This window comes from Ranitomeya imitator, chromosome 2 (genome assembly GCF_032444005.1).
Source record: "Ranitomeya imitator isolate aRanImi1 chromosome 2, aRanImi1.pri, whole genome shotgun sequence".
NCBI classification, from domain to species: domain Eukaryota; kingdom Metazoa; phylum Chordata; class Amphibia; order Anura; family Dendrobatidae; genus Ranitomeya; species Ranitomeya imitator.
The window spans coordinates 349,032,041-349,043,329 of record NC_091283.1 but is presented as its reverse complement, the minus strand read 5'-3'; the positions used below and the strand labels follow the sequence as shown (position 1 = coordinate 349,043,329).

Genomic DNA, 11,289 nt, shown 5'->3' with positions numbered 1-11,289 from the left:
CCACCTCGTACACACACGGCTCTTCTCCGTACACCTCGTACACACACGGCTCTTCTCCGTACACCTCATACACACACGGCTCCTCTCCGACCACCTCGTACACACACGGCTCTTCTCCGTACACCTCGTACACACACAGCTCCTCTCCGACCGCCTCGTACACACACGGCTCTTCTCCGTACACCTCGAACACACACGCGGCTATTCTCCGTACACCTCATACACACGCGGCTCTTCTCCGTACACCTCGTACACACGCGGCTCTTCTCCGTACACCTCGTACACACGCGGCTCTTCTCCGTACACCTCGTACACACGCGGCTCTTCTCCGTACACCTCGTACACACGCGGCTCTTCTCCGTACACCTCGTACACACGCGGCTCTTCTCCGTACACCTCGTACACACGCGGCTCTTCTCCGTACACCTCGTACACACGCGGCTCTTCTCCGTGCACCTCGTACACACACGGCTCTTCTCCGTACACCTCGTACACATACGGCTCTGCTCCGTACACCTCGTACACACACGACTCCGCTCCGTACACACGCGGCTCCGCTCTGTACACCTCGTACACACGCGGCTCTCCTCCGTACACACGCGGCTCAACTCCGTACCCCCCCCCGTACACACACGGCTCTGCTACATCCACCCTGTAAACCCCTCCTGACCCCTCATCCAGCACCATGACAACCAGCACAGCAGAGTCCTGCATACACTGAGGCCTCTGATCATGTGACCCCTGACTCCTCCCCTCCTGTGACCTCATCACAGGTCCTGTGTGCACAGAGCAGCCATATATGTGGAGTGCGGCTCTGCAGGTGGAGGTAGGTGCTGGAGCCCCGTTATTCTCTATCAGGATTAGCCGCTGGTCACACTCGGCCACTTTTCCTCCCCGTATAATAAATGGCCTTTCCCATCTCTGTGATGTTCCGTTTTCCATGTTTCCCCCCTGAATACACACGTTCTCCCCCAGTTGCTGATCGCTGGGGTCTGACCTGTGTATATATAGTGTGCGGTGTGTTAAAGTGTTATTTCTGTTTCGGTAATAACACACTTTGACATCATCATGAAGAAGATTCTTCCGTTTCAACCTAGATGCAAGAAGTTCAGCTTTATCTTTTGACAATGAAAGGTCTCTGATGAGATCATTTAATTAATGCCGAGTACAGCGTTCTGGCTGCTCCATCAGGAACATACTCATCTTAACTTGAGGTCTCAATGTCTTCCCCAGTATCTTCAACTCCATAGTTTTCTTTTTCTACTTCACTTTCATCCAATCCCGACAATGGTGGTACAGGAACAGGCAAGGTACCATCATGTGGAACTGGCCTAATCGCAGATTCAAGTTCAGGGTAATGAATCTTAAGTAAGTTCTCTGTAGAAAAGCCCTTCAGTTTGACACAACAATAGTAGCAGTCATCATTATGATTTTTGAGTTCGGAACAGTAAATGGCATATCACTTTCTTCATATTCAACCAGTCACGAAGACCATTGGAACACCTTGAGCATATCACATGAGGGGCCCTGCCTTTGTCTTGATCACCAAGTGGACACTTACAAGTACATCTGGTACATCTTTTTAATATCATGAATGATTGAACGTACTTGGCCTTTTGATGTAAAAGAACCACACACAGCAGAATCTGTCCGGATGATTGATACACTGTCGGGGCATTTTTCTCCTTTAACCCCTTTATGACAGCCAATACGTCTTTTAACTGACCTGAGATATAAGGCCATGTGCACACGTTGCGGATTCCATTGCGGAATTTTCCGCAGTGGATTTCATTAAAAGTACTGCGGATTTATCGCGTTTTTTTGTGCGGTTTCCACTGCGGTTTTACACCTGCGGATTTTTAATATGGAGCAGGTGCCAAACCGCTGCGGATTCCGCACAAAGAATTGACATGCTGCGGAAAATAAACCGTAGCGTTTCCGCGCGTTTTTTTCCGCAGCATGTGCACAGCGGTTTTTGTTTTCCATAGGTTAACCGTTGTGAATTCTGTGGCTGAATTCACTCCTGTGGTCACAAGTGGTATTGCAGCCTCTGGACTTCCTCCCTCAGGTGTTTTGGTGAGCTCGTTGGCTGCCTTGCTATTTAACTCCACCTGAGTCTGTCTTCCTTGCTCCTTGTCAATGTTCCAGTGTTGGATCTGAGCTACTGCATCTTTCCTGTGGCCTGCTGCTCTGCTAGATAAGTGTTACTTTGTTTTTGTTTCCGTTTTTTCTGTCCAGCTGTGCTATTCTCTTTTGCTGGAAGCTCTGAGACGCAAAGGGTGCACCGCCGTGCCGTTAGTTCGGCACGGTGGGTCTTTTTGCCCCCCTTTGCGTGGTTCTGCTTTAGGGTTTTTTGTAGACTGCATAGTTCTCTTTGCTATCCTCGCTCTGTCTAGAATATCGGGCCTCACTTTGCTGAATCTATTTCATTCCTACGTTTTGTCTTTTCATCTTGCGAACAGTCATTATATGTGGGGGGCTGCCTATTCCTTTGGGGTATTTCTCTGAGGCAAGTCAGGCTTGTATTTCTATCTTCAGGCTAGTCAGCTCCTCAGGCAGTGCCGAGTTGCATAGGTAGTGTTAGGCGCAATCCACTGCTGCTTTTAGTTGTGTGAGGATAGGTTCAGGTATTGCAGTCTGCAGAGATTCCACGTCTCAGAGCTTGTTCTATTGTTTTTGGGTTATTGCCATATCACTGTATGTGCGCTGATTACTGCACACTGTGTTGCCTGATAGCACTGCATAACAGTACAAGGAGCCAAACCAATGATTCTCAATAGAGGGAAAAAAGAAGTCCTGACATCATTTTTTTTTTTCCTCAGCTCTGTCTTCAATTTTTTTTTTTTTCCCCTAGACATTAGAGTGCTTCAGGACACAGCTGTGGACATGGATATTCAGGCTCTGTGCTCCTCAATGGATAATCTCGTTATAAATGTACAAAAGATTCAAGATACAATTGATCAGAAATCTCTGCTAGAACCAAGAATTCCTATTCCTGATTTGTTTTTTGGTGACAGAACTAAGTTCCTGAGCTTCAAAAATAATTGTAAGCTATTTCTGGCCTTGAAACCTCATTCTTCTGGTAATCCTATTCAACAGGTTTTGATTATTATTTCTTTTTTGCGCGGCGACCCACAGGACTGGGCGTTTTCTCTTGCGCCAGGAGACCCTGCATTGAGTAATGTTGATGCGTTTTTCCAGGCGCTTGGATTGCTTTACGATGAGCCTAATTCAGTGGATCAGGCTGAGAAAAATTTGCTGGCTTTATGCCAGGGTCAGGATGATGTAGAAGTATATTGTCAGAAATTTAGGAAGTGGTCAGTACTCACTCTGTGGAATGAATCTGCACTGGCGGCTTGGTTCAGAAAGGGTCTCTCTGAAGCTCTTAAGGATGTCATGGTGGGATTTCCTATGCCTGCTGGTTTGAATGAGTCTATGTCCTTGGCCATTCAGATCGGTCGTCGCTTGCGCGAGCGTAAATCTGTGCACCATCTGGCGGTATTGTCTGAGAGTAAACCTGAGCCTATGCAGTGCGACAGGACTATGACTAAAGTTGAACGGCAAGAACACAGACGTCTGAACAGGCTGTGTTTCTACTGTGGTGATTCCACTCATGCTATTTCTAATTGTCCTAAGCGCACTAGGCGGTTCGATAGCTCTGCCGTCATTGGTACTGTACAGTCCAAATTCCTTCTGTCCATTACCTTGATATGCTCTTTGTCATCGTATTCTGTCATGGCGTTTGTGGATTCAGGCGCTGCCCTGAATCTGATGGATTTGGATTATGCTAAACGTTGTGGATTTTTCTTGGAGCCTTTGCGGTGTCCTATTCCGTTGAGAGGAATTGATGCTACACCTTTGGCCAAGAATAAGCCTCAGTACTGGGCCCAGCTGACCATGTGCATGGCTCCTGCACATCAGGAAGTTATTCGCTTTCTGGTACTGCATAATCTGCATGATGTGGTCGTGTTGGGGTTGCCATGGCTACAAACCCATAATCCAGTATTAGATTGGAACTCTATGTCGGTAACCAGCTGGGGTTGTCAGGGAGTACATGGTGATGTTCCATTTTTGTCTATTTCGTCATCCACCCCTTCTGAGGTCCCAGAGTTCTGGTCTGATTATCAGGATGTATTTGAAGAGCCCAAGTCTGATGCCCTACCTCCGCATAGGAATTGTGATTGTGCTATCAATTTGATTCCTGGTAGTAAATTCCCTAAGGGTCGTTTATTTAATTTGTCCGTGCTTGAACACACCGCTATGCGCAGTTATGTGAAAGAATCCCTGGAGAAGGGACATATTCGCCCATCGTCATCACCATTGGGAGCAGGGTTCTTTTTTGTAGCCAAAAAGGATGGTTCGCTAAGACCGTGTATTGATTACCGCCTTCTTAATAAGATCACTGTTAAGTTTCAGTATCCCTTGCCATTGATATCTGACTTGTTTGCTCGGATTAAGGGGGCTAGTTGGTTTACTAAGATCGATCTTCGTGGTGCGTATAATCTGGTGAGAATCAGGCAGGGAGATGAATGGAAAACGGCATTTAATACGCCCGAGGGTCATTTTGAGTATCTGGTGATGCCGTTCGGACTTGCCAATGCTCCATCTGTTTTTCAGTCTTTTATGCATGACATTTTCCGTGAGTATCTGGATAAATTCCTGATTGTTTACTTGGATGACATTTTGATCTTCTCTGATGATTGGGAGTCTCATGTGAAGCAAGTCAGAATGGTTTTCCAGGTACTGCATGCTAATTCCTTGTTCGTGAAGGGATCAAAGTGTCTCTTTGGTGTGCAGAAGGTTTCATTTTTGGGGTTCATCTTTTCCCCTTCTACTATCGAGATGGATCCGGTTAAGGTCCAGGCCATCCAGGATTGGACTCAGCCTACATCTCTGAAAAGTCTGCAGAAATTCCTGGGCTTTGCTAATTTTTATCGTCGCTTCATCTGTAATTTTTCTAGCATTGCCAGACCATTGACCGATTTGACCAAGAAGGGTGCTGATTTGGTTAATTGGTCTTCTGCTGCCGTGGAAGCTTTTCAGGAGTTGAAGCGTCGTTTTTGCTGTGCCCCTGTGTTGTGTCAACCAGATGTTTCTCTTCCGTTCCAGGTCGAGGTTGATGCTTCTGAGATTGGAGCAGGGGCGGTTTTGTCACAGAGAGGTTCTGGTTGCTCAGTGTTGAAACCATGTGCTTTCTTTTCCAGGAAATTTTCTGCTGCTGAGCGTAATTATGATGTGGGCAACCGAGAGTTGCTGGCCATGAAGTGGGCATTCGAGGAGTGGCGTCATTGGCTTGAGGGAGCTAAGCATCGCGTGGTGGTATTGACTGATCATAAGAATCTTACTTATCTCGAGTCTGCCAAGCGCTTGAATCCTAGACAGGCCCGTTGGTCGTTATTTTTTGCTCGTTTTGATTTTGTGATTTCGTACCTTCCGGGCTCTAAAAATGTGAAGGCGGATGCTCTGTCTAGGAGTTTTGTGCCCGACTCTCCGGGGTTATCTGAGCCGGCGAGTATCCTCAAGGAAGGAGTCATTGTGTCTGCCATCTCTCCTGATTTGCGGAGAGTGTTGCAGAAATTTCAGGCTAATAAACCTGATCGTTGTCCGGCCGAGAAACTGTTCGTCCCTGATAGGTGGACTAGTAAAGTTATCTCTGAACTTCATTGTTCGGTGCTGGCTGGTCATCCTGGAATCTTTGGTACCAGAGAGTTAGTGGCTAGATCCTTCTGGTGGCCATCTCTGTCACGGGATGTGCGTGCTTTTGTGCAGTCCTGTGGGATTTGTGCTAGGGCTAAGCCCTGCTGTTCACGTGCCAGTGGGTTGCTTTTGCCCTTGTCGGTCCCGAAGAGGCCTTGGACACATATTTCGATGGATTTCATTTCTGACCTTCCCGTTTCTCAAAAGATGTCGGTCATTTGGGTGGTCTGTGATCGCTTTTCTAAAATGGTCCATCTGGTGCCCTTGGTTAAATTGCCTTCCTCCTCTGATTTGGTGCCTTTGTTCTTCCAGCATGTGGTTCGTTTGCATGGCATTCCTGAGAATATTGTTTCTGACAGAGGTTCCCAGTTTGTCTCGAGGTTCTGGCGAGCCTTTTGTGGTAGGATGGGCATTGACCTATCTTTTTCCTCGGCCTTCCATCCTCAGACTAATGGCCAGACCGAACGAACCAATCAGACCTTGGAAACATATCTGAGATGTTTTGTTTCTGCTGACCAGGATGATTGGGTGTCATTTTTGCCGTTGGCTGAGTTTGCCCTTAATAATCGGGCCAGCTCAGCTACCTTGGTCTCTCCATTTTTCTGCAATTCTGGGTTCCATCCTCGTTTCTCTTCAGGACAGGTTGAGTCTTCGGACTGTCCTGGTGTGGATTCTGTGGTGGACAGGTTGCAGCAGATCTGGACTCAGGTAGTGGACAATTTGACCTTGTCCCAGGAGAAGGCTCAGCTTTTCGCTAATCGTAGACGCCGTGTGGGTCCCCGACTTCGTGTTGGGGATCTGGTTTGGTTATCTTCTCGTCATATTCCTATGAAGGTTTCCTCTCCTAAATTTAAACCTCGTTTTATTGGTCCGTATAGGATTTCTGAGATTCTTAATCCGGTGTCTTTTCGTCTGACCCTCCCAGACTCCTTTTCCATACATAATGTATTCCATAGGTCGTTGTTGAGAAGATACGTGGCACCTATGGTTCCATCTGTGGAGCCTCCTGCCCCTGTTTTGGTGGAGGGGGAATTGGAGTATATTGTGGAGAAAATTTTGGATTCTCGTGTCTCTAGACGGAAACTCCAGTATCTGGTCAAATGGAAGGGTTATGCTCAGGAGGATAATTCCTGGGTTTTTGCCTCTGATGTCCATGCCCCAGATCTTGTTCGTGCCTTTCATGTGGCTCATCCTGGTCGGCCTGGGGGTTCTGGTGAGGGTTCAGTGACCCCTCCTCAAGGGGGGGTACTGTTGTGAATTCTGTGGCTGAATTCACTCCTGTGGTCACAAGTGGTATTGCAGCCTCTGGGCTTCCTCCCTCAGGTGTTTTGGTGAGCTCGTTGGCTGCCTTGCTATTTAACTCCACCTGAGTCTGTCTTCCTTGCTCCTTGTCAATGTTCCAGTGTTGGATCTGAGCTACTGCATCTTTCCTGTGGCCTGCTGCTCTGCTAGATAAGTGTTACTTTGTTTTTGTTTCCGTTTTTTCTGTCCAGCTGTGCTATTCTCTTTTGCTGGAAGCTCTGAGACGCAAAGGGTGCACCGCCGTGCCGTTAGTTCGGCACGGTGGGTCTTTTTGCCCCCCTTTGCGTGGTTCTGCTTTAGGGTTTTTTGTAGACTGCATAGTTCTCTTTGCTATCCTCGCTCTGTCTAGAATATCGGCAGTGCCGAGTTGCATAGGTAGTGTTAGGCGCAATCCACTGCTGCTTTTAGTTGTGTGAGGATAGGTTCAGGTATTGCAGTCTGCAGAGATTCCACGTCTCAGAGCTTGTTCTATTGTTTTTGGGTTATTGCCATATCACTGTATGTGCGCTGATTACTGCACACTGTGTTGCCTGATAGCACTGCATAACAGTTAACATTGTACTGTACACCGCATGGAAAACTGCTGCGTATCCGCAGCGTCAAAACTGCTGCGGATCCGCAGCAAAAAAAGCAACGTGTGCACATACCCTAAGAGAATATCCTCCTCATATAGGTAACAATCCAGCAGTCCAGCAGCTGTCGGCTGTACACTATAGCTGACAACTTGCTGTATCAGCCACGATCAGTGTTTGCACCGTCCATATCTGTTTAACCCCTTAGATGCTGCTGTCAATACTGACTACATCATTAAAAATGGTTAACAGAGTGTGGGGACTCCTGTTGTGAATTCTGTTGTCTGGCTCCCTCCTGTGGTCATGAATGGTACTTCGGCTGGTTCTATCCATGGAATTCCTCTGGTGGCTGTGGGTGTTTCTGAGTTTTTTTTCCACAGGTGACGAGGTTAATTCGTTAGCTGGTTGCTCTATTTAACTCCACTTAGATCTTTGCTCCAGGCCTCCTGTCAATGTTCCAGTATTGGTCTTGTTCTCTCCTGGATCGTTCTTGTGACCTGTCTTCCCAGTAGAAGCTAAGTGTCTACTTGTTTTTCTCTGGTTTGCTATTTTTCTGTCCAGCTTGCTATTTTGTTTTGTTGTCTTGCTTGCTGGAAGCTCTGGGACACAGAGGGAGCGCCTCCGCACCGTGAGTCGGTGCGGAGGGTCTTTTTGCGCCCTCTGCGTGGTCTTTTTGTAGGTTTTTGTGCTGACCGCAAAGCTAACCTTCCTATCCTCGGTTTGTTCAGTAAGTCGGGCCTCACTTTGCTAAATCTATTTCATCTCTGTGTTTGTATTTTCATCTTTACTCACAGTCATTATATGTGGGGGGCTGCCTTTTCCTTTGGGGAGTTTCTCTGAGGCAAGGTAGGCTTTATTTTTCTATCTTCAGGGCTAGCTAGTTTCTTAGGCTGTGCCGAGTTGCATAGGGAGCGTTAGGAGCAATCCACGGCTATTTCTAGTGTGTGTGATAGGATTAGGGATTGCGGTCAGCAGAGTTTCCACGTCCCAGAGCTCGTCCTTTATTATCAGTAACTACCAGGTCATTCCGTGTGCTCTTAACCACCAGGTCCATTATTGTCCTGACCACCAGGTCATAACAGTACAGGTGGCCCAAAGTACTAATGCATCTCAATAGAGGGATAAGAGAAGTTCTGAGACCATTTTTTTTTCTTTGCAGTGTGTTTTGTCTCTCTTTTCCCCTTTACATCTGGGTGGTTCAGAACACAGGTGTAGACATGGACATTCAAGGTCTGTCCTCTTTGATGGATAATCTCACTATAAGTGTACAAAACATTCAAGATTTTGTGGTTCAGAATCCGATGTCAGAGCCTAGGATTCCAATTCCTGACTTGTTTTTTGGTGATAGATCTAAGTTCTTGAATTTCAAAAATAATTGTAAATTGTTTCTTGCCTTGAAACCTCGCTCCTCAGGTGACCCTGTTCAAAAAGTAAAGATCATTATTTCTTTGTTACGTGGTGACCCTCAAGACTGGGCATTTTCCCTTGCGCCAGGGGATCCGGCATTGCGTGATGTTGATGCGTTTTTCCTGGCGCTTGGATTGCTTTATGATGAACCTAATTCAGTGGATCAGGCAGAGAAAATCTTGCTGGCTCTGTGTCAGGGTCAGGATGAAGCGGAGATATATTGTCAGAAGTTTAGAAAGTGGTCTGTGCTCACTCAGTGGAATGAATGTGCCCTGGCAGCAATCTTCAGAAAGGGTCTCTCTGAAGCCCTTAAGGATGTCATGGTGGGATTTCCCATGCCTGCTGGTCTGAATGAGTCTATGTCTTTGGCCATTCAGATCGATCGACGCTTGCGTGAGCGTAAAGCTGTGCACCATTTGGCGGTACTATCTGAGCATGGGCCTGAGCCTATGCAATGTGATAGGACTTTGACCAGAGCTGAACGGCAAGAACACAGACGTCGTAATGGGCTGTGTTTTTCCTGTGGTGATTCCACTCATGCTATCTCCGATTGTCCTAAGCTCACTAAGCGGTTCGCTAGGTCTGCCACCATTGGTACGGTACAGTCTAAATTTCTATTGTCCGTTACTCTGATTTGCTCTTTGTCATCCTATTCTGTTATGGCATTTGTGGATTCAGGCGCTGCCCTGAATTTGATGGACTTGGAGTATGCCAAGCGCTGTGGTTTTTTCTTGGAGCCCTTGCAGTATCCTATTCCATTGAGAGGAATTGATGCTACGCCTTTGGCCAAGAATAAGCCTCAGTACTGGACCCAATTGACCATGCGCATTGCTCCTGCACATCAGGAGGATATCCGCTTTCTGGTGTTGCATAATCTGCATGATGTGGTCGTTTTGGGTTTGCCATGGCTACAGGTCCATAATCCAGTATTGGACTGGAAATCTATGTCTGTGTCCAGCTGGGGTTGCCAGGGGGTACATGGTGATGTTCCATTTTTGTCTATTTCGTCTTCCACTCCTTCTGAAGTTCCAGAGTTTTTGTCGGATTATCGGGATGTATTTGATGAGCCCAAAGCCAGTACCCTACCTCCTCATAGGGATTGCGATTGTGCAATTAATTTGATTCCTGGGAGTAAGTTTCTTAAGGGCCGATTGTTCAATTTATCTGTGCCAGAACACGCCGCTATGAGGAGTTATATAAAGGAATCCTTGGAGAAAGGCCATATTCGCCTGTCGTCATCACCGTTAGGAGCGGGGTTCTTTTTTGTGGCCAAGAAGGATGGTTCTTTGAGACCTTGTATTGATTACCGCCTTCTCAATAAAATTACAGTCAAATTTCAGTATCCTTTGCCGTTGCTGTCTGATTTGCTTGCTCGTATTAAAGGGGCTAGTTGGTTCACCAAGATAGATCTTCGAGGGGCGTATAATCTTGTGCGTATTAAACAAGTCGATGAATGGAAAACAGCATTTAATACGCCCGAGGGCCATTTTGAGTACCTGGTTATGCCATTCGGGCTTTCCAATGCTCCATCAGTATTTCAGTCCTTTATGCATGACATCTTCCGAGAGTACCTGGATAAATTCCTGATTGTGTATTTGGATGATATTTTGGTCTTTTCGGATGATTGGGAGTCTCATGTGAAGCAGGTCAGAATGGTGTTCCAAGTCCTTCGTGCTAATTCCTTGTTTGTGAAGGGGTCAAAGTGTCTCTTTGGAGTTCAGAAGGTTTCATTTTTGGGGTTCATTTTTTCCCCTTCTACTATCGAGATGGACCCTGTTAAAGTCCAGGCCATTTACGATTGGACTCAGCCGACATCTGTGAAGAGCCTGCAAAAGTTCCTGGGCTTTGCTAATTTTTATCGGCGCTTCATCGCTAATTTTTCTAGTGTTGCTAAACCGTTGACTGATTTGACCAAGAGGGGTGCTGATGTGGTCAATTGGTCTTCTGCAGCTGTAGAGGCTTTTCAGGAGTTGAAGCATCATTTTTCTTCTGCCCCTGTGTTGTGCCAGCCAGATGTTTCGCTCCCGTTTCTGGTTTTGGTTGATGCTTCTGAGATTGGAGCTGGGGCTGTTTTGTCGCAAAGAAGTTCTGATGGCTCGGTGATGAAGTCATGTGCTTTCTTTTCTAGAAAGTTTTCGCCTGCTGAGCGCAATTATGATGTTGGTAATCGAGAGTTGTTGGCCATGAAGTGGGCATTCGAGGAGTGGCGTCATTGGCTTGAAGGAGCCAAGCATCACGTGGTGGTCTTGACAGATCACAAGAATTTGACTTATCTTGAGTCTGCCAAACGGTTGAATCCGAGACAGGCTCG

At 46.8% G+C, this 11,289-nt stretch overlaps 1 protein-coding gene across 1 annotated transcript in view; it reads left to right on the top strand.

The window, feature by feature from the left end:
* The first annotated feature begins 775 nt into the window (after nucleotides 1-775).
* Nucleotides 776-11,289, top strand: part of LOC138666539 (uncharacterized) — a 195,945-nt gene continuing 185,431 nt past the window's right edge. Inside the window, 1 exon segment of the mRNA XM_069754751.1 lies at nucleotides 776-826. Within this exon segment, the coding sequence (XP_069610852.1) occupies nucleotides 800-826 (27 nt within the window). The 5' untranslated portion in view covers nucleotides 776-799.